Source organism: Botryllus schlosseri, chromosome 2 (genome assembly GCF_051294905.1).
Source record: "Botryllus schlosseri isolate E-star chromosome 2, Bs_hap1, whole genome shotgun sequence".
NCBI lineage: Eukaryota > Metazoa > Chordata > Ascidiacea > Stolidobranchia > Styelidae > Botryllus > Botryllus schlosseri.
Genome location: NC_137237.1, coordinates 5,477,626 through 5,501,420, shown reverse-complemented (window position 1 = coordinate 5,501,420; position 23,795 = coordinate 5,477,626). Strand labels below are relative to the sequence as shown.

Sequence of the window (23,795 nt, the reverse complement as noted above, 5' to 3'; positions counted from 1 at the left end):
CATGCAACAAACTTTTTACTTGAAATATTTGGCACCCCATGTAAATAGATCGCTTGATTATATCACTGTCGTTTAAATTTGAGGTCCTTTCTGATTTGACGTACATTCAGGCTAGACCACCGAAAATTATATTTTAACTGGGTCAAGATAGTGATTTTGTTGAATTCGCCAACACTGAGTATTGCTATGGTGTCTTGGATACGGATCGATTTGAGTGTCTCATACCCTAGTGGGCGAATTTGAGAAACAAGGGGATCAAAATACCAAAGGGGGCAACTGGGGGGCGATAGGTGCGAAAATGTTAGAATGTCCAGTGAGATACATTTAATTAACACGGCCAACAAATGCACGTGAAGACGGCTTATTCTGCATATGACGTGAAAACAAACATTAAACTCGACGGAAAGTAGACACGGAAACTGGTTTTCCGAGAAGAGTGCGAATTCACACCCAAAGGGCCGAAAGGGGTGGTGCATGAGAACAGGACCTAAATCGAAATAATATCTTGGTCATAAATCCCACGTGTCTAGTGCATAGCTTCATATCTTCTTACCTACATGCATAATTCGAATTTATGTGTTGTATTCGCTTTACACCGCGGTATAAGTCTTAGGTAGGTTCGGGCTTCGTGTGTGATAAGTGTATATTCTCACCTGTTTATCATGGGTGGTACACGGGGGGATATACACTAAGGGTGGATATAATAAAGTTGGATTAGCAATAAAGTCGATCAGCGTGTTCGCCAGGATTTATCAAACAAGGATTAAGGAAACCAGTTGATCGCAGCGCATAAAGTTAGTGTTAATCTCATGAATTAAAAAACCAGAACAAACTATAGATAACTAGTTATCTATAGAAACTGCGTACACTGCATACAATTCCTACACCCAAATATTTCCGATTATGACCGTGTTGATCGTCTACTACAGTGGTTGCCAACGTGGGCGATATCGCTCCCCAGGGGGCGATTTCGCGGTCGAGGGGGGCGAAAATAACAAAGGGGGCGATAGGGGGGCGAAAATGGACGAAGGGGGCGATATGGGGGCGATGGCGCGTTAAAACGGCTATATTGGAGTCGGGACCGTAACTACCGCATCCCAAACTCCCCAATTGGGGGTGGGGGCCCAAAATTATTGCGTGAATTAGCAATAATTATAGAGTAATCTTTTAGAAATTCATGCAACTTATTCAGATATTTTTCGCGCTGCGCGCGATTTCATACTGTCATATATCTTGATTTTGGGGTACCCGTCACCCAACAAAAAAAATACGCTTGATTTTGGAAATGGGAGACTTCGGCGTCGGCCATTACTGCGCCACGGCGCACCAAGACATATGAAGTTAGAGACAATGTATCATGCGACTCCGAGAAGTGTGCCAGAACGATCAGCAGCGAGAAGGCCTTGGCTGAAAAGGAATGCCCGGGTGCTGACCGAAAACTTCGATATATAAATACATATATGTTTAATTGTCCATAGGCGCCTCAATGGCTGGCGTCGAATGTTCCTGTCCTGGCGACCTTAACCCTACAGGACAAATGCCATCCCGCAAGGAAAAAATTATTTGCCAGTACAGAAATACCAATTTGAAATCATGTGCGTCTTTTAGTTTGGTACGTTTTGACGACTTCCATATCTTCTGACATAGCAGATATAGGAGGTCACAAAATAGCATCATGTAACGGAGTCAATATAACAACGATTCCGCCCGAACATGTTTAATTATTATTTATGGGTCCTACATTTTCCAGCACACCACACTCAGCTCTACCGGTAAATCTGATTACGCGAGCAGAAAGAGGATAAAAAACTGATAGCAATATATGTGCAATTCCCGACCATATTGACCGATTCAAACATGAATTATCTCAATTTGTCGCGCTTCGCGCGTTTAGGCGAACTACGGTGACTCACCAAACGGTACATGAAATAGGGTATAGCTGATATGTACAGGCCGATTTAATATATCGCAATTGCCTTAATATATCGCAATGAGATATATTAGGCCTCGAAAAGTGCGATATATTAATCTGCCGTACGGCAGGCCGTGGGGCGCTTCCTAGGCCGTGAGCAGCTCCTTGCACTTGCCATTCCTTATTTTACCTTGTTGAACATGCTTCCTGAACGCAAGTATCCATATATGAAGGCCTACGTTGAGCGATTCGGCATACGCGTTGCAAGCCGTGATGCCAGAGGCGTCGTTGATTCCGCTGTGTGTTCTTTCTGCCAAGTATTTGGTCGTGAAACCCATCCAACTGATGCAGCGGTTCGGAAACGCAAGAAGACCAAAGCGTCCCAAACGTTCACGAAGAACAAGTTCAATCCAGGAAACATTCTCAAGCACATGCGAGAACAGTATCTGAATAAGTGGAAGGAGTACATTCCAGCAAGAGATAATCAGGAAGCAGCGTCGGACGCTTTCAAAGAGTTCTTCTCTCAGGCTCAGCTGCAAGCGTTCTTTTTCAAGAAAGGCGACATGAACGGGAGGTTGTCCTACTCCGTTGACAAGAAGATTGTCGAGGTCATCGCCAAAGAGATGTTGTTCGACTCGACGGAAGAGTCATTGGCTGAGGGACATCGCGATGCGTGCGTTCACGCCGGTGAAGAACGAAGCTGGTGACGTGATATCCTACACTATCACCATTCGAAACAAGGCACAATTCAACCATGCTGCAGCTCTCAGTTTTCGTCTGTTTGCAAAATTCGTTCGAACTGACCGAGAAAATTTGGCTGCTGCTGCTGCGAAAGTGGGCACCATATCACTGGGAGAAGACTCGAACATGTCGCGTATTACATGTGCGATTGGTTTGCAGACGCTGTCTGAAATCAAGAAAGCTTCGTGGGCATTCTCCATTGGCTGCGATGAGTCGAACAATAAGGTTTCACAGGACTCCCACCTTGATTTGAGGATTCGATTCCCATTGGGTGTTGGATTTGCAGGCAGCGCTGAAGTCACGAATGGGTGCCATCTTCTTGCCATAGCATTGTTTGGTCTCTCGCACACAGGGAAAGTTTATGTTGATCAATTTATCAAGATCATGGACGCTTTGCGTTGTGATTGACGCATGAAGCTGATAGGTTCATCAACGGATGGAGCTGGAAATATGACAGGCCATACCGCAGGGTTCTCGACCCTCTTAAGAAATGAATCTTTGTGCAAGGAAGCGTTTTATCGTTTGTGGTGCCTTGCGCATCAGCTCGACCTCGTCACAAAGAAGGCAGCGACTAAACCCGACGATTGTGGTGTATTAACATTCATGAAGCCGTTGACTGAAGTTATTCGGTACCTTCTTCGGCAGAAGACTCTTATACAAAGTATGGGCAGTACGAAGTGCCCCTATACCAGGGGTTCTCAACCCGCGGCCCGCGGGCCGCATGCGGCCCGCAGACGTATATTTTGTGGCCCGCGACATCTTTCATTATAAACGCAATTACTAATGACACGGTATTGTTACAAATTAATTTAGATACTTAGCTCTTTTATCGCACCGTCTCTGTTTCGTTTGATTACTCATTCTTGAAGACAGTGGTTCTCAAACTGGGGGCACGCGCCCTCTTTGGTGCGTGAAGCATCTGAAGGAGGCGCGAAGGTGCGGTCAACTGAAAAAAATTTCGCGCTGCGCGCAATTTATCCCTCACTGTTATTTCTCTGTGTATAGTCCGAATTTCATATTTGAGAATTCTCTGATCAACGGCTATAACCTTCCATGCCATCAAAATATTAGCCGTTTGTATTGCTAGCATTCTGGTTGCATTTTGTTATATGACGATAAGGGGGCACGAAATTTTTCCCTATCAAAAAGGGGGGGGGGCGTGACTAAAAATGTTTGAGAACCACTTCTTCAATGTGCTCTCGTTTCTTGATATATGCTCGACTTCAGATTGTTATTGTTTTGAATCATTATTCGGCTGGACTCTGGTTCAAGAGAATCCCGCTTCTTAGTAGACCTACACTTTTAAAGAGTGTTTGACTCACTGCGAACGGTTGTTGAGATTGCCGACGACGTTACAGACGCATCGTTTAAAATTGCTTCGAATATCGCTAAACCCAAGAAATCTGATATAGAAGGTGTGATTTCAATAAAATCGTAACATACTTTGCGAATATTTGCTGTTTCCGGAACTTAGCAGCAAGGACAACATCACCAGACAAATTTCGAAGATGCAATCGTCTGATTCAATCCTGACCAGACGAGTAACATCAATATTAGTCAATCTTTAATCGCCTGTTCTGAAACACGTTGCCGCGTAGACTACTTTTACGCAGCCTTGGATGAATCCACCGACATTGTATAACTAATTATCTGGTTGAATTTCATCAGAGTGGACATATATGCAGAGAAATACTGGCTGGGTGGGCAAACGTGGGGAGGGGACCAGCGAAAAATATCAACTTGACAAAGCTGACTTCCGTAACTATTGGTACATTGCCCTAGGCATGAACGGAAAGGAGAAATGTTGATTGTTTTGTTCAGAAATGCCCCCAAACACCAGATTTCTTCTCATATCACTCAGAGCTCAATGTGATAATGGTCTCTGTAACGCTCTGTAACGCAAAAGTTATAGTAATTTTATACTTGCTCACCCACGCATTGGAACAAAGAGTTCGGCTCTCTGGTGGAAGGATTTGAAGTTGCATATACCGTCTTGACAACGAATGTAATGCACGCTCCATGAAGGGATTTACATGCGCCGCTAGAAGATACACATTCTCACAAGCAGCAGCTGCAAACTTACGAACGCTGTTCATTATTACTTTATAATGCATAGAAATGTACTAAATGCCGGTATACGACTGGTAAATCGGCTACAATATCCTAAATTTAATAGTAGCCCATGAATGCAAGGTAACATAGTTCTGCGGCCCGCAGCGTCTTTTGCTGTTAAAATGCGGCCCGTTATACAAGGAAAGTTGAGAACCCCTGCCCTATACGATATCACGGTTTGGTGGAAATCTTTGGCGAAGGTTTCAAAATGGTTATTAGCAAATCGTGAGAGAGTATCAACTTACATGCAACAAAGAAGTCTTTCGCTTATAACCCTTCTTTGGCATGGTATGCAATGCTACACTCGTTTATCATTAGTGAACTGGTAATTGAATGGTATTCATGTTTTCCCGGTGGCTCATTCTTCAATTCGTGGATCATTCCTTGGCATCAATCATGATCACATTTGATGCTTTGCAACTCAGCAATGCAGCTATGTCGCAGCAAATGACCAACATTGAATGATTGGCAGATGAACTCGTCCAGAGATGTGGAGTAACCGTCGACGAATCCATCACCAACCCGAGCGACGTTGCTGAAGTTGTACCACCTGGCAATGGGATCAAGATGGGGCCCTCTTAAGTCACTGCAGAGACGTTGAAGGACTTCATCACGTGCATGGGTGTGGCAGCCTCGGAAGATTTCGAAAATCTGGCAAGTAATGCAGAAAGGAATTCAGTACTTCCATCAGTATCGATTTTGTATCTTGTCGCTTTGAATGGAATTATGGAAATGAAGGCTGAAAGAAACTGCTATGGTCAATAATTTGATGAAGTGCCCCCCACACACCTTTGGCCTTGATTGAGACTTCTACAGTTGACTTCGTGCATCTCGTCAGAAAGCACAAGCCTCGCATCAAGCATAGGTTTCGATGACAACTTTCCCAAGAGGATCACAGATGAGCAGTGAGCACCTTCTTTTGCGAGAGACCGTTGCCAAGGAGCCCAGATTCAAGGCTTCGCTGCTGAAGGTGGAGGACAGTGCGTCCTTCAACCAAGTGTGGACTACCACTGGACAGCGTTTTGCATCCTTACGTCAGTTTGGTGCTGGTTTAGCAACGGTCAGGCCCACCACATCTCGTGTGGAAGCAGACTTCTCCTTCATGAACTACCGCAAAGACGAGTTCAACTCTGCACTCACTGATTTTTCTCTTGAAGGAGACTTGTTTGCTCGACAAAGAAAGGACCTCGATTCGTTGTTGGCGTGTTTACACGAGTAGTGCATTATACGATATTTTTCCTTACAAAACCAGTGCTTTCAATGCTTTTGGCTGGGTTTATATGAGGTGCGATATTTGCGATATATTAAGGGCTCTAATCTGCGATATTTTAAGTAATATATCGCAATATCGCATTGCGATATATTAAATCGGCCTGGATGTAGCGACAAAAGGCCCACTGACTGAGGGGGGTCTGGGCCAAAGACCAATGTTTGGGGGGCTGACGGAGTGCTGTTTTTATTTTCCAAATACTTGGGGGGCGATGATCGGTGTGGAGCTTCAAAAGGGGGCGATGAGTCGAAAAAGGTTGGGAACCACTGGTCTACTAGGTAATGTCTTCACTAAACAATCAACGAATTATGTACCCGAATTTTGTAACCGAATTATGCAGAGCGATATCAATATTTTATAATCCATTTCTTAGCTGTAACGCGCGAATTGGACACGATTTTCGAGTTTATTGGAGCGAAAGAAAACGCATCTCAAGGATGATGCTAATTCTACCTATAACAGTGGCAGTATCGTCATCAGCAGGCTGCTGTTTCATTATGGACAGGCCGTGTTATTTTTGGCATTCCAGGAGCCAGATGCCAAAACTGCCAAAAATAAAAATTCAAGTACATCAACGATAAAAATGACCTTGTCGTTATAAATATGACGCAGGATCTGATGAACCTTCGACGCTTCAAAACCTGTTTCCGTGCTACTCGAATCGGGGTCTCTAGTGCCAATGAAAAATCCTATAAGCTCCAATTGAATAAAGCCCATTTCTAAAATGCCAGAGAAACGAATTGAAGAGCTTGACACACAGAACAATGAACAGCATTTGTACGGTATCATACCTCTTTTAAGCGAAACCTTGCGGTCGACGGTAATATTACAAGGATTGTCAGTCAGCGTTTTTGAAGTTGAAAGCTAATAGCAGTCACTGAATAACGATAAATTCGCGACACTCAGGTATTTCTCGAAATACGTCACGCGATAAAGCTGTAGCCGCTGAGAGGGGCTGCTGCAAGTGAACAAGTGCGCCAAATATATCATTCCGCGGCAGCCTATTACGAGCCCATTCGCCCTATACCAGTGGTCGGGAACCTATAACCCGTGAGCCATATATGGCTCTTTTGGGTATAAGATATGGCTCTTTAACAAATTTTTAATTTTATAACAAATTTATCAATATTGCAGCAAGTTGTTAGTAAATTTTCATTACGTCCAGAATAATTATTCTCGTGGCAGCCTAAGCATGTCTTTGAGAGGTCAAGACAGTGGGGTACCCCGGGTTAGGGTCTTGTATCCCCCTTTTCAAAATCCTCAAAATTTTAAGTTGCTGTCGCGCCGGCGACTACCATCACTCGCGAAATGGATCCATCCGACATCACGCGCGTCGACGTATTGGATTACACCAGACCTGGGCAAAGTGCGGCCCGCGAAGCTATTCCGTGCGGCCCGCGAAAGATTGCTTGGAATTCAAAACATAAAACCTGCTTTTTGAAAGACTAATACCATATCTGTATCAAATGATCGGGAAATTCGTTTTCTTTGAAGCCTGTTCATTAATATGCCACGTTTACGCTGCCTACGCACCTCGCATGCGTTATCCAGATTCAAAATAATGGCAATGGGGCAAAGTATGAGTAGCAATTGAAGTCACAAGAAATCACTCTTTCCATATAGTTTAGGTCAAACCTTACTTGTTGTCATTGTCACATTACGCATTATACGGTATGTATGTTTCCATTCGTTACGTGATATACTACCAAATCCCTAATTCGTAAAACAAGTCAGTCAGTGCTCGCGATTACTAACTCATCATATCTATGACCCATAAATTATTATTAACGAGCATGCAAAAAAAGAAAGCCGAAAACTGAAATTCAAATAAGGTACGATACGACCAATCGAGGTTTACAGACTTCCGCAGTTAGGTTTAGAATTTAGAGCACGAAATATTCGCATACTCGAGTCAGAGGTAAACCCGTCCTTTCAGTTTTTGCCGAGCATGTCGCCGAGATTAAGGATTTTAATTAAAATCGGTATTATGACAAAACCACGATACATTCGGTCAAGGGAGGGCGAACTTCAGAAAAACTACAAGATTCGCTCAATATAAAGGCTACTTAATCTGCACACTGCTCGGAAGGCAGCGACCAAGAAAATAAGCTTTGTAGCCTACTATATTGCATATGCATTTCAGTGCAGTAGTTCTCGAACTGGGAGACGTGAAAGCATCTAAAGGGTGGCGCGAAACCGAAGTTTATTGAGAATTTTTTTCGCGCTCGGCGCGATATACCCCCGGGCCCCAGCTTATAGTTGTTGCTCTGTGTATTGTCCGACTTTGATATGTCACAATTCTTTCATCAACAGCCATATTCTTTCATGTCATCAAACTATCAGTTGGTATTGCTAGCATTCTGGTTGCACTTTTTAATATTTTGTGATATCATTATAAGAGGCGTGAAATTGTTCGGTATCCTATCCTAACATGCCTAAAAAGTTTGAGAACCACTGTTTTAAAGTCTTAATAGAAGAACGTGGATAGGGGTTGAAAGAGAGCTAAAATGTATAATGTTTAACCTCGTTTCGAATCATGACAGCAAATAAATATTTTTTTAATTAACCGTCACTTGCTCATTGCCTAATATCAAAATATTTTTTAGCAGCATTTATTAACAATGTAATTTAGAAATAAAATTAAAATATGCTGGATAATATAGCTAAAAATTTTCACTCGGCCTGCCAACGTATTTATTTTTCTCATTTGGCCCGCCGAGGAAAATAGTTGCCCACCCCTGGATTACACGATACCTTGATTGATCATAGAGGATAGTATACATGACGACGCTTGTATGACAATGCAGTTTTCAAATACACATTTTCTTCCTGATCTACGCCGAGCAATGAACTGCCTTGGAAGTGACATTCACAATTAGAAATTCAAATTAAAAAAACGCCATTGCTATCCATGTTCTTGTTGGTTAGTAGCTTTTCAGTAACGCCGTTAAAATGTAGGTGTATAGCGCAAGGTTTTGATAGCCAAATACTGGAGAAGTCGGTCTATATTTAGATATTCGGAATCAGTGCGACAATATATTTCGATTATTATCATTGATTATAAATTCTAAGCTATTTACGATGAGTTGTGCTATCACAGGTGAGGCTTGGTCCATCTGTGCCTCACCTGTGCACTACCTCTCCTATCCCGCTTTATTTTCGAATAATAAATTTGGCAATTGCTTGATGTTGGGAGTAAAATTGTTGAAAATCTAGTCATTCATGAACATCAATAGAAAATACCAATAAATCATTGAAGGCTTCAATGTATGTACTGCTGTATTGGCCATGTTTGGCTCCACCTGCGCATGTGAGCAGATAAAATATGGCGCACACTACGAATTTCATGTATTAGTGCTACCAATACGTCACTAATTTTCAATTGTAACGTAACAGTCGATTGACATTTATGGCTCTTTGGAAGTTAGATTTGAAAATATCGGGTCAATATGGCTCTTCGGTCAAAAAAGGTTCCCGACCCCTGCCCTATACAATAGCATGGACACATCCAGGACCAGACTCATTCTAATCGGAAGGTTCCCTGACGCGTTGTAAGCCCTCGGTAATTTAGAGCTGGAATCGCAGCAACAATCCCGCAAAATCTTACCCAACTGGAGATGTGCATAATCGTTTCCAGAGCCTCGAATTAATTCAGGCTTGTCCACAACAATAACAAATAATATTGAATTGAACAACGATATCTTTATCCTAAGACGTAGTGATTGCCTGTAGTAAAGAAACAAGAAAAGACGGAAGGGACACTTGTCCCGTTCAAATATTGGATTTGCAACATCGTGGCGTCATATTCATTTGCCTCGTAACCTCAACTATGCCGAAAAGCGACCGCTGTATATAAAAATAGTGTGAAACCAACAGGATATCAACTTACTGCTTTCTTACTTACTGAACAAAACATTCAATAAAATGTACTAGGCCGATTAATGCGCATAGTTAATATTTACACATTCTTGATTTAATATGTGCAAACACTATGCAATGTTGTGCAAGCAGCTTCATTCTCCATCCGAATGTAGATTCGACCACAGCAAAGTCGGTCCAGTAGGATATAGAGCAGTGATTTAGCAGTGGCTCTGGTGATCACAGAGTTCTAATGGCATCGCTATAATCTTTTACGTTTACGTTTTGTCAGCATAGGTTAAGTTTTAAGACCATGCGTTTCATAGTAATTCTTGCGGTGGGAATACTCTCAATATACTCAGGGAAAAGCAACGCTCAAGGTATCGTGTTTGATTATTTGCCCAACGGTTGCAATGTAATGACATATAAAAGCTGAAATGCCGATATAACCGAGACCTCAATCGAGTAAGATAAAATTAATGCAGATTATATATAATCGCTAAAAACAAAAATTCTAATAGAAAATCATTTGAGAAGATTGATACGGGGGTTGCGTGTGCCCGGGGCATTTTCAACCTACTATTATATGAAACAGCCGGCGAAAGTAGTCGTTGTTATTGACAGGTTCTTAAGATGGACTTTTAGGCTCAATTCATTGGCAGGAATTTCGGGACAGTCTACGGGGTAGCACCGTGGGTCGCAATTACTATGATATAACACAGCATGCGGACACGATTAAAATAAATAAGCCGCCATCGGGACCGAAGGCATCGGTAACTGTATTAATTAAATGTATTAATTAACTGTAACTGTATTAAAAATTCATACGGCAGTTAATTCTACCGCATATAGCGAACACTATATATATTATCTGATACCAGACCATTTGTTTGCGTTCGTACCGCAGAATCGGTATCGAGCAAAATAATATAATTTATCATAATACCGAGATGACTCGATGTGATGTAAAAGCAGTGACCCACTTGTACCGAATAATATCCTAATATTTGGAGAAGCACTCTTGATGCATCATCAGAAATATAGACTAATATGTTTCAATCGTTATCAGTGTGGAAAGAATAAACTGTATGGTCCGTTTGTTTTATGAATTCCATTACAATTCACGCACAATGCGGCGACTGTACATAATCACATGAACAAACAATACGTCAACCCAAGTTGGACGTTGAACCTAGCATAGCATAAACCTACTGTAATGTGTATACAGAAAAACGACATAGGCGACATTCTATAGTCGAAAATGAACGCCATACGGTTGGCGGCACTATTGCAAAAAAATAAGCGGAAATTGCACAGATTCGACACCCATTGATCCTTATAATATGATATTATTTATCCCTGTGATCCTGACTATATCATCTAAAAAGTTTCTTCGAGTGCATTCACCAACTTTACACCCATCTATAACCAGGGAGGCGAAAGAGAACATGACCTTCTAGAACCGACAGATGCTGACCAAAGCCTTGGATATATTCATAGGTCCAGGACCAAGTGCCAAAATGACTGGCGTTGAATAGTCCTGTCCTTGAAATCTGACCCCAGCGGTAGAAATGTGGCTCGCACAGGAAAATATTGTCCTCTGTGAAAAGTGGGAATTCGGGATCGTACGAGTCTGAACAAAGTTTTTTGTGCATGGTCCGGTATATGATCTGGTACTCACTTAAAAAAAATCTCAAGTCATGCAGATCTGGCATTATATATTCTTTGTGGTTGCATAAAAGGTAGGTTACATATACTATTTGAACTTTTCACTTATGGTATATGCAGTCATAATCATCGCGACTCGATTCTACTCTAAGCGTTCGATTATCGAATCAAATAACTCGGATACTCGATTTTGCCCAGCTCTAATAACAGTTCATCTCGGAAAACACAATTACTCTCTTTGCTATACCCCATTTCCATCATTTGTTGCCGCGACGCGAAATCGTACATATTTGGAAAACCGAAGAGTGATATAACAATAATAATGACAGAAATTCGAAACATCCATTCATTCGTCAATGCGCAGGGCAACACCGAATAAAACCAAGCGATCATACAGACATGCAAATTTCAGTGTTGGGATCAAGTCACTACCTTCGAGTCACGAGTCATTGCACATTTTGACTCGAGTCAAGTCAAGTCAATCGATTTTCGAAGGTGACTCGAGTCAAGTCAAGTCACTCGATTTTTGGAGGTGACTCGAGTCAAGTCGAGTCAAGTCAAGTCAAGTCACGAGTCAAGTCAAAATTCAAGTCAAGTTGCCTTTTCGAAGTATGAAGCATATGGTTACGTCATTACATTTCGCCAGCTCTCTGAATTACATATTAATTGGTTATTGATTCTGAACCGACGAACGAATATAGAGTTAAATATATATGCAATAAGGGGCTGTATCGCATACACAGAACTGTTAAACTACGTTAAGCAATTGCATAGCCTCAGTTTATAGTTACCAGCTAAAATAAAGAATAAAGAAACGAATTGATAAGATGCAATACATTACCCATTTATACATATTGATATGATACAATTCGTGTCTGCGCCAATGGTTGAGGAGTATATAAACTATATTCGATTTCAATTTCAAAATAGAACAAAAGATTCGGATAAGGTAAGAACAGAGAACAGAAAGAGATATTTTGGTATTAAACTACTTCACTACTAGTTTACGACAACGTAAGCTGTAAGCTTTGATCGCTTCGTTTGTGGTCAACATATTTGTGAGAGAATATTGTAGGCTCAGTAAAACGCACGATCATTGAATGATTCGTCGCTGTCACGAGTTACGCCAGCGTTTGACGAACAATCCGAACATGCTAGATACAGTGATTTTTATCGTCACCGATTACTTGATGACTTGAAATTGACTCGTGAATTTTGCTCCGAGTCACGAGTCAATCCACATTTCTGATACGCCGAGTCAAGTCAAATCAAGTCATTTTAGCAAAGTGACTCGAGTCAAGTCAAGTCATACAAAAAAGGTGACTCGAGTCTGACTCGAGTCAAGTCATGACTCGAGTCATCCCAACACTGGCAAATTTACATCGTCGCGACCGGTGGGACTTTTGGATCACTGTTTTAGTGGTTGATAACTGTATTTAATCGGCCAATGACGATATTCATACGAATTTTATTCGCATTCGCATTGCGTTTCGGGAATCACATTGTACATTATCCGTGGTGAGCAGATAATAGAACCCTTTCTTTAATTGGAAAATCGTTATAATTCACCAATTATATTGTTTGCTAACATCACTTTTCTTATATTTATCCGCTCAACACTCACGATGTGCAAGATACAGTCCAATGAAATAAACAGATAGGAAAATGTTGAAAGGACTACGTGAGGTCTCTCAATCATTTCTATCTAGTGGCGTCCGTCCAGCTTTTCAGACACTTTCCTTCGCTGTGTCTTTCTCTTAGCGTAAAGAGGCGTATACTTTCAGTATTAAGGAAATCGTCTCTCACTACTCGACTCGAATCATTACAATTAGTACTCAATTCGGATTCGCGTACTCGAATCGCTGTACGTGCTTGCACACTGCACACCGCACAGAGCAGACTGCGCAGCCTTAGTCACGATTTCGGGTTGCTTCAGAACGAAGAAATCAACAACACCAATATCTGTTGTGGTATTTTCGGACTTATTATACAGTACATGTATCTAAACGATCTAAACGTTAGTACTTACAGTGTAAAATTTTGATATGATCGATTAATCTAACTCACCAAGACGAATTTGTATTTGTTCATTTCTTCATCTATGGTAGTGTTATTTTCACGCTTGAACGACAGTAGCTGCAGGCAGATTGCAGAAGCTGAAGCATATGTCGGCTACTGCCAAATTGCGGCAATGCCGCAAGCCGGCACGTTAGGAATCTCAAATTCTGTTGTTTGCACTGGAATTATCGTGTGGCACGTTTCATTTTTTTATAATTTGATTCAAGGTTTTGAAGGAAACGACTTCTGGGTAAGATGCTCCTTACCTAACCTCGGCTTTGATAGCTGTTATGTCGAGCCTCTCGTGTCTCGTCTATACCATCCATGCATTATCATGCATGCCTATCACATCTCACATCACGATTCAATTAACAAATTGCATTTTTGCTGCGTATGTTATTGAATTGCATGATTGGCAAGAATAGATTCTCCTCTCCTCCATACCATAGTGATTATCACGTCACCTCTGTCATGGCTCTGTCGCATTCCGATACTAATTGAATCTAACATCTTTTGATCAATGATATTAGACTTTAGCTCCAGGTTTGGTACGCCGCGGTCCTCGGATAAGTCAATCTTTTAACATGTGCATTGTGCAATCTATAGCGAGTGATGTGAAGTTATATTGCATATATTTATGATAATTTGGCGTTTGAAGCCTTACAGTTCTTTCCATAGTCCAGGGCTGGTTGGATTGAGTGCATACGGACAAGTAGTAAGTGCGTTGTTTACTGCCGTTAGCGACTCTGTGTACTTGTCATTATTACGTCACAACGACAAAATACTTTCTATATTTCAAACTTGGTTAACCTCATTTACTGGCGTTCACTGCTGAAGAGAGCCAGTCAAAAAGCTTCCAGTGGAATAAATTTGACAATATGAACTTATTGTTTGCTGCAATATTGAAGTTCTGTACTTCGATTAGCCTATTTAGAGTTATATGGGCACGGACGGACACCAATGCCCTTATTGCGTGTGCACTCAATCTCAGCAACCCACCGAGTGTATGACAATCCTCTAGCTATTATACACTAAACATAACCAATTCACATTGCAGGCTAATTCTGAACCAAAATCAAAACTTCAATCATCTCATAGAATACAGATGTGCAGCATGCACTGTACAGTGTACAGGCAGCGGCAGGGGGTCAGTAAAGAACTACTTCTGCTTTTTCGGGGTACTCGAATAGGTTTTGTTTTTTGACAAATTCCGCTCCCACCAAAGTCTGTCGCGTGTAGGGTTACCATATTTTAAGATTCTTAGAGAAGGACACTTTTCACAAGCCGCTAAAGTTACTTTAGCGGAAGAGAATTTTAATTTATACAGCTAATGTCATAGGATTGACCAAAAAAGGGGGCATTTTTCCAACTCGACTCCCGAAATACCAGTCTCAGGTAAATTCAACACTCATTTTTGGTATTTTAATCTACAAAATTGGACAAATTGCCAAAAAGTAGAACATTTTGGCGAAGGTAGGACATTTCTTGAATAAGGAGGACGTATGGTTACCCTATCTGGGTGAAACTGCTTACTTTTAATAATTTGGCTTTGTAAAGCATACAGTAGTTGTATGGTATGTTTGCATTACTTTCACGATTGAAATTTTCATGAAACTGGGTAAAAGAGCTGTATCACGATAACCGATTATAATCTCAGAAACTGTATCTCTGTCGTGTCGGTGTCATTAGTCGTTGTACGTAAGTTAGATGAATGCCGCAATTTCGTAAGTATAGCCACCTCCAATCAACCGCTAAAAAGATGCGACCCTCATCCGATTCTACCGCTCACTTGAGTACTTTTCAGACTTTTGTGTTCTACTTCCACTTCTTGCGTAGTTTGAACATTTGCTTCTAATTGTAATTGAGTAAAATATAATTTCTTTCTACTTGAGTACCGACAATGACTACTCTGACGTTGACCACCTCTTGAGCATGCACTCGTGATACATACGCAGGGCTGTGAATAATTCATAAAGCTCCAAGTCGCAAGTCACTCTCACTTTTATGATTTTGACTCGAGTCAAGTCCAGTCATTTTCAATTCACCGTCAAGTCCAAGTCGGAGAGCAGAGGCTCGAGTCCTAGTCATTGAGTCCACTGTTCGGTCGTGTTGAACCTAGATTTTACAACTGCCTCGCATTCGCAATCTAATGTCTTCAATCTTCCAAGTTTCTGGCCCATATTTTTCAAGTACCAGTGATGATACCGTAGACAAAATAAGAATAATGCAGTAACTTGTCTATTCTTCAAAGTTAAAATAAAATGCCTGTCTTGGCCATCGGAGTCTCGAGTCATGCGAAATGACTCAAGTACAAAAATTGACTCAAGCTGATTGATTTTCCGTATTTTAAGAAAATGACTCGAGTCATCAAAAAACTGTGACTCAAGTCATTATAACCATGTGTACATCAAGTGACTCGTTTTACAGTTGTTGTAACATCGCCCGTTGAAGCATTTTGGGGGAGTGACGGTGATTCAGAGTTAGAGATCTACGTAAATGTAACGTCCGATTCCGGTTGGGATGGTGTCACAGTCCAGGTTCAAACGCCGAACTTTGGAGTGGGGGATGCTTCCACGGCGGACACTAACCCGGACTCCGTGTCCAGAATATATTCGTACACTGTGACGTCTTTATTTATTGACGATGCCGGAACGTACACCTTCACGGCTGCAGATTCTGGGAACCAAGGGGGCTCGTCGGGGAATACAAGTGAAGATGATTCATCCGTCGAAGTCTATAGTGAGTTCTAACTAGCAGCCAATCTTCTATGTCCTTTCCTTTCTATTTTGATCAATTGCAATATTATAGTCAAAATTATGGAACACTTGTTGGTTCCACGTTCCACCGTCTGTCTTATCATTCTAATGTTCATTAAGTAAATACAAAGTCCTAAATCTCGAAAGTATTAGATACTTCTTTGATACACGATCGCATTTAGAAGTGTACCCCACTACAATTAGTTGATGTGCATCACTGACTCCGGTTAGCACTAGTGGGATACCAATGTAAGTAAGTGGTGTAACTACAATTTCTCAATTCCCTCCAAACCATAACGTTAATAAATAGTATAGATTGGTTGTCATGGGGAACGCTTATTTATGTGGTTCGTGTATTGAAGAGATGCTAGCGAGTTTAGCTTACTATGTGAAATTACTATATTAACCCGCCCATTACACTTTGACAATATTTCATCTGGGATTGATAAAAGTTTAATGCGAGATAGTGTAATGGTTATGCGTCCGGCTTCTCGAGCGGTAGGTCGTGGGTTCGATCCCCGGCCGGGTCATACCAAAGACTCGAAAAATGGTATCCGCAGCTATCCTGCTAGGCGCTCAGCAATCACGGATAGCATGGAGGAGAAAAAAAAAACGGGGGCGCAGACTAGATGACCTCATGGGGCCGTATCGCATTTCCGTCGCCAAAGCATCTCGATGGTGCAGGCGAGAAAGAATATCATATCTCTCTCTCTCAGATGTGATCGGTTAAAATCTCCACTACCCACCCATGCAATAAAATCATCTGTTACTGCATGAGTAGCTGAATTTTATTAATGAAAATCTGACGGCTTGCCTCTTTGATCAAGGTCTTGTCTTTGGATGCAAGCAAGTGCAGTCCCCTGGTTCATCCGCATTGTGTTAGGTTCACTGAAGTCTTGGTTACCATATCTTATCATTTATATTATGAGAAGTTCGAAAATATGTCCACACTCACTTTTATTGTGTGCTAAATAGCCAAGAGAAAATATATAGTGTGCATGTGCATGCTACTAATGCCTTATTACTAATGCAATTTTTTTTACCTGAAAAAAAGAAAATTTTGACCAAATTTTGACCTAGCGTATGCAAATTAGGTGTTTTCCCACGTAATGTTAAAATTGTACCACTTATCTACATTTCTGGTTGGAACTGTCTGTCCTAACGAAGAAGTTTGGCCTGAAAAAACGTTTTTGGCTTAGAAACAGGCAACTTTTTACATGAAAAAAAAACAATATTTTAACGAAATCTGACCCTATGAAAAATTCCAGGGATTACAATACGTATTATGGTGGAAATAATTTAAAAAATTTGTGGTACCAAGAGAGACACTTTCCTACATTCTTGGGTAGAAAGTGCACTATGAAACTTGCCAAGAACGTGCAACAGCAGCAGTTGTTGGCTGACTACCCTCAACTTGTGTGTGCACTGCTGGTGGCACACCGTGTTGCTTCATTCTGACAATGTTGTCCACATCACCATTTTTCATCATGCACTTCTCAGTATAAGAATGATGCAATGCCCAAGAAGTCTTTCTTCAGTTAGGATATTGCGTTACGCTGACCATGATACCATGTCTACCTATTTGTTTTATTTGACCGTTTATGATTCACAATGAGCAGAGGATTAGCCGTTTACAACGGTAGGCTTATAAAGTAGGCTACAAGCTGTAAAATATCAAATGATACGTCAACCGACAGTGCAAAATTTACGATACAAACGAAATGCAGACGTCAAAAAAATTTTGACCTTAAGCTGCAATTTTGACAAAATTTGGTCAAAAAAACCACACTACTTATTAGGCCTACTAATAAAATAATTTTCACTTTAGTTTACACTGTGTCCCTGCTTCACCCGGAATCACAATATTACGCCGTCGAGAGAACAACCGAGTTGACGATATCATCGTACGTGCGAACGGACAGCAGTTGGGACGACATTACTGTCACCACTTTGTCTCCATCGGGTCAAGGATACACTGTCACCATGAAAACGACCACGTCACTAGGGTCGAATTGGAGATACTACACCAGCGAGATCACTGACATTGTGCCGGGAGAATACAAGTTCACAGTCACAGAAGCCCTTGGCGGTCAATCCAAAGCTATCGAGGCAATTGCAATGGTAGAAGTGAATCGTAAGTAAGGTCATGTCGTGAAAAAACCATTTCATAATATTCATTTACATTCCAGCCACCATGACTGTGGATGAATACTTATACAGGATTCAATTCGCAACTGCTTCCCTGACAGCGGCACTTCCAGATTTTTACTCCTATTTCTATGATGGTCCTGATAGTACTTATGTCCTTGACGGAGGGAATGATATGTATGACAGAGGAAATTACGTTAGTACTAAATCCTGTCCAATACAAGTTTACTAGTGATGCATTGCAATGTATCTTACACAGCTATCAATTTCAACCAGCGAGGACCAATCGACATCCATGGTGCCATATGGAAAGCCTTATGGGTGGGGATATTAGTAGTTTGTCGGTAAATTGTGATCACACCTTGAGCGTACAATATATTACCAGATTCCAAAGCTATCAGTTCTCATCCGTTCCAACTTACCCTTTTACATCGTTAATGTGGATTACTAACAGCGAAGGATCACAAACTCGGTTCGGGTATCAAGTAAGCGTTGTTGTTGGCCGTGAAATCATATTGCAATTATCTCTGATGATCAAATATCCTGTTCGCATGATAAACTATTGTCTTGTTGTACTAACCTCCACTTGTGGTTACGAGAACCATGCTAACACAGAGCGTGGTGTCACCTAATTTTCTAATTATTGACTTTTCCTGTAAATATTGACACAAATCGCAGATATGGATAACTTGACACCTGTGCACTGCGCATTATTCTACAATGAGTTAGCCACAAGTCCATTGATCTCGAATCGTTTGTAGGTTAGATGAATGTTGAACATTGTTAACGTTACGTATTAATCAATCGAGAAAAATCATAGCTGCAGAGCAGATAATTTGAAATTATATGTAATACACTTTCAACAATATTGGATCAGCTTTACATCACTGGCTTTCAACGTTTTTGACCTTGCGGACTGCTAAAACATCAGAATAAATTGTACTGTTGAAATTTACCGACCAATATTTAAATGTCTTCTTACAGCTTTCACATATAACAATTCCTGAACGAGCTGTGGGAGTTACTTTAAACATTTTCACACAGCACTTCCAGCATTGTGACGTTCCCTAAGCCCCGAGCAGACTATGAAATGGATATTGTAAAGTGCGACACTATGCAGAAAATATGAAATCGGATAAAATTTAATGTTTCATTTCTCTGATTTCGGAATTGAGATATTTAAGTCTTATATATTTGGCGGACCGGTAGAAAACTTGCCATGGACCGGCGGTTTTAGATGATAACAATATAGGCTGGTGTGCATGTGTAACATTGAGGTTATCATGTGGTTGCAAACTGACGCGATCTGACCAAAGTGTGAGTTTCTAAGGTCAATCAATCCATATAATTTTTTTATGCAATTGGAACTGTAAAAACGATGGTGATGATAAAGATGAGCTCTCGAATTCAGGATGTTTCTGTAGACAGTAGATTTCATTAGATACCGTAATGTGTCGTGTACAGGTTGCGAGTCAAACTGGTGTCGGTACCGGGAATTTTTCACAATCCGAACTTAACCACTTCCATGTCGATTCTTACCACATCGAATTCGCTACTTTCCAAGTCTTTGACTTGAGCACCGATCCGAGCATCTGCGAAGTTTACTTCTACGTCAGCAACCCGGTAAGAAGCGTCCCGTGCAAATGTCATTTCCGAATTAAACCTCTACATTACATAAACACATTCAGGACTGGGAATCGGTTGACCCTGAGAACGTCACCATGGAAGTCGCGGCCTCGCCGCCAAACAGTCTGGAGAATCACTTCACGCTTTGGGGTCCAGTCAAGAACGTGATGATGGGATACACTTTGCTGTCAAGGTATTCAGAATGATGAATATAAAATGTGCTATCGAAATGAAGGAAGTTTTCAGGGAATATTTATTTCTACATGTTTGGAGTTTTCAAGTGGGTTTTGCCGACTTGCACTACTGACTCAAATGGATATGCTTTAAGACTACTTCCACTTCTACTTCATGTTTTTTCAAGTAAATCTGCGTGCTCTTGTACAGTTATGATTTTGTAAAGTCGATTTGGGATAGGTTTGCATCACTTTTACGGGTGAAATTTTCAAAAGCTCCTTGTATTACATGTAATCAACATCCCGATATTTCGGAAATTAGCCAACACCGGCTTGCATTGTCATTAATAATCATTCTGTGTTGGCCGTTACGATGCGTCATTGCATTTTGAAAGTAGCTACCTCTGATTGTCTACTCCAAGTATGCATCGCCTCAATCAAATCTACTTTTGGAAACTGCATGAGTACATTTGTCAGGGTTGTAAGCAAGTTACAAGGTTCCTAGTCACAAGTCAATCTCCCTTTTATAATTTTTGACTCGAGTCAAGTCGAGTCATTCTCAATTCATCACCGAGTCAAGTCCGAGTCATAGAGTTGGGACACGAGTCCGAATCCAATTCCTTGTGGTCACTGTTCAGTTATGAGTTCAATCCGGTTCAACCACTTTTTTCGACTCTGCTCGAGTGATATAGAATGGCTCGCATTCATAATATCTGAATTCTCCTCGGTCCTAAGGATTACTAACAGTTGCTGGCCCTGTTTTCCAAATATCAGGACTGATAGACAAAATACCAATAATGTGGTGACTTTGCTATTCTATATAAGTAACAAGGAAATGTCTGTCTTAGCCGTCCTAGTCAGTCTCGAGTCATATGACTTGGTTCGAGTCATGTACAATGACTCGAGTACAAGTCTAGTCATTTTACGCATCAGAAAAAAATGACTCAAGTCGAGTCACCAAAGAGAGAGTGAGACCTCTGGCTTGTTACATTTACTTGAAGTAGTTTGTGCGCATCTTGACAATTGCTACTTCTACTTGTAACTAAATATATATTTATGTTATTTCTCTACTTCAACATGAGTACATAGAACTTTTGACCAGCTATGCGAAATATGATACAGCTTATTGCTTTATTTTCAGGAGCGGAGGGGAAAAGGTTGATGACGCCGTTGTGCAAGGGATCTTAACAGAGATTGCGGGATTATTTTCCCAAGTTGATGGTATGATGAGTTTTTATTGTCAGCACATGTGCTACAGTAATCGGTTATATATGCAGGGCTGTTCAAAAATAACTTTTTTTCCAGGATTCCAGCCATTCACTGATTAAATTGTCAGGCTACCCTAAAAACGCTGCACACCAAATTTGGTTCAATTCCAACAAGTATAAGACTCCGCAGATCTAATTAAAAATTTTAATTTATTAGGGAAAATTGAAAAAATAAAATTTTTCCAATTTTTTTGTCAACCTCATAAAATTGTTGAGCTGTCTTCGAAGATGATGCAAAACAAATTTGAGTGAATTCCGACTAGTAGAAGTGGAGTTGTTGAAGTTTTTAGTTGATAATCCTCGGAACATCCACTAATCAAGGATAATCTGAGGATTATCAACGAAAAACTTCAATAACTCCGCTTCTACTAGATGGAATTGAGTCAAATTTGTTTTGCATCGTCTCGGAAGACAGCTCAACAATTTCATGGGGTTGACAGAAAAATTTGAAATTTTTTATTTTCCTGTTTAAATTAAAAATTTCAATTGGATCCGTGGAGCCCTATACTTGTTGGAATTGAACCAAATTTGGTGTGCAGCGTTTTTTAGGGTAACCTGACAATTTAATCACTGAATGGCTGGAATCCAGAAAAAAAAGTTATTTTTGAACAGCCCTGATGCACAGTAGAGTGTAGTCTACATTATTGTCACGTAGTTTTGAATGATCTAAATTTCTCAATTGTTGGTTTACTGGATACAATGGAATGCTGCATTGGACTAATTGGAGGAAAATAGCGGTAATCTAATTTTAATCTAAAATTTGAAATGTTTTCATGCTCTAATATCAGTTCCGATATGATGTCTGGTTTTCCTGAAAATGGTAAAGAAGTGTATAGTGCATAACGAGTGATGCTGATGAACACTGATTTGATATCAATAGAACTTATCACGTTTTCGCGAATTCAGTAATTCTAATTTGGAAAAACCGTATAGCTATTATTCTAATTGTATTCTAATTTGGAAAACTGAAAATGGTCTAGTTTTCCAACTATATCTTCATCAAACTCAAATTAGGCTACATCAAAATCACTGGATGTCCATTCTTGATAAATTGAAATGACCATTGATTTGTGTTGTTTCCAACGCTTTGTTACTGCACCTATAAGCAGAATAATTATTGTTCAATAACTTTTACAGACAAATGCTTAAAATCGCTCTTTTGCAAGTTCAATCGTCAAATACCTTGGTCATTTAAAGAGATGCCTCTTGAAGCTTTGAGCCTTGCAAATATTGCTGTTACGTGTTACATATTTCATTGAATCGGTTGTCTGATCAAGGATTAGAAGATATGGGTAGCCGTAGCCTTGTTACTTGCTGTATCGTAAAGTAGCCTACTCCACCGCTCACATACCGTAGGTGTGTGTACTAGCAATATCTCAAACATATTTTATCCAATGTGGTTCAATTTTAGTTGACAGTGACAGGATTGATGGTACTTAAAATAGCATCAATAAACACTCTCTCCACCCTTGCTTCGTCTTCTTGCAGTTTTTCTAGGGCCTGAATATGTCCTATAAGACTTCATTGAAACTACCGGAATAACTTGATGGATATTCACTTATAGGTGTCAGCATTTCTGCTGAAGCCGAGGCTGTGGTGGAGCCTGACGAAAATAGCATCACTCTGAGCTCTAGAATCGTTGCACCCGATTGGTCAACTTCAAGCGTGAGGATTGCAACCCCTGGTGGGGTCGACGTGCCTCTGACCTACTTCACAGAAGACGGTAACGCGAGGATATACCCTTACACCATCGCTAATCCAGACGAACAGGATAATGGAGTGTACACGTTTATCGTAACTGATTTTACCGGATATCAGCTCGAATCGAGCACAACAGTTCAAGGTAGAATGGTTATCGAGTGTTCTTTATAAATGTTGAACACTGGTGTATCTGTTGCCACATATAAAGTCAGGGTTGTAATCAAGTTTCCGAATCACAATCCAATTTTACTTTAATTGTTTTGACTCGAGGGAAGACGAGTCATTTTCCCTTCACCACCGAGTCAAGTTCGAGTCATAGTGTTCAGGCCCAAGTTCAATTATCACGATTCGGTAGTCCTAACCGGTTAAACAATACGTCACACATTTGCCTTGGAAATCATACCTCAAGACAAATCAGTGATGACTTTCTATACAATATTTACAAAATGGTCGACCTGATTGTTTTACCCTTAGCAATAAAAGTCTGTAAAGCCTGTTTTTCTT

At 40.7% G+C, this 23,795-nt stretch overlaps 2 protein-coding genes across 2 annotated transcripts in view; both read left to right on the top strand.

The window, feature by feature from the left end:
- The first annotated feature begins 5,663 nt into the window (after positions 1–5,663).
- Positions 5,664–5,984, top strand: LOC145432502 (uncharacterized). The gene has a single exon (XM_080309478.1). The coding sequence runs from the start codon at positions 5,664–5,666 to the stop codon at positions 5,982–5,984; it is 321 nt and encodes a 106-aa protein (XP_080165604.1).
- Positions 5,985–10,128: 4,144 nt separating this feature from the next.
- The window catches only part of LOC145460097 (uncharacterized), a 31,512-nt gene continuing 17,845 nt past the window's right edge, over positions 10,129–23,795 (top strand). The window contains exons 1-10 of the mRNA XM_080338472.1: positions 10,129–10,273; positions 16,047–16,358; positions 18,204–18,509; positions 18,565–18,719; positions 18,783–18,844; positions 18,909–19,008; positions 19,988–20,146; positions 20,212–20,342; positions 21,464–21,543; positions 23,155–23,451. Coding sequence (XP_080194598.1) covers positions 10,207–10,273; positions 16,047–16,358; positions 18,204–18,509; positions 18,565–18,719; positions 18,783–18,844; positions 18,909–19,008; positions 19,988–20,146; positions 20,212–20,342; positions 21,464–21,543; positions 23,155–23,451 — 1,669 coding nt within the window. The 5' untranslated portion in view covers positions 10,129–10,206. The remainder of the gene's footprint in view (positions 10,274–16,046; positions 16,359–18,203; positions 18,510–18,564; positions 18,720–18,782; positions 18,845–18,908; positions 19,009–19,987; positions 20,147–20,211; positions 20,343–21,463; positions 21,544–23,154; positions 23,452–23,795) is intronic.

Coding starts and splice junctions, on each gene's coding strand:
- LOC145432502 (XM_080309478.1), top strand. CDS start 5,664: ATGAGCAGTGAGCACCTTCTTTTGCGAGAGACCGTTGCCAAGGAGCCC.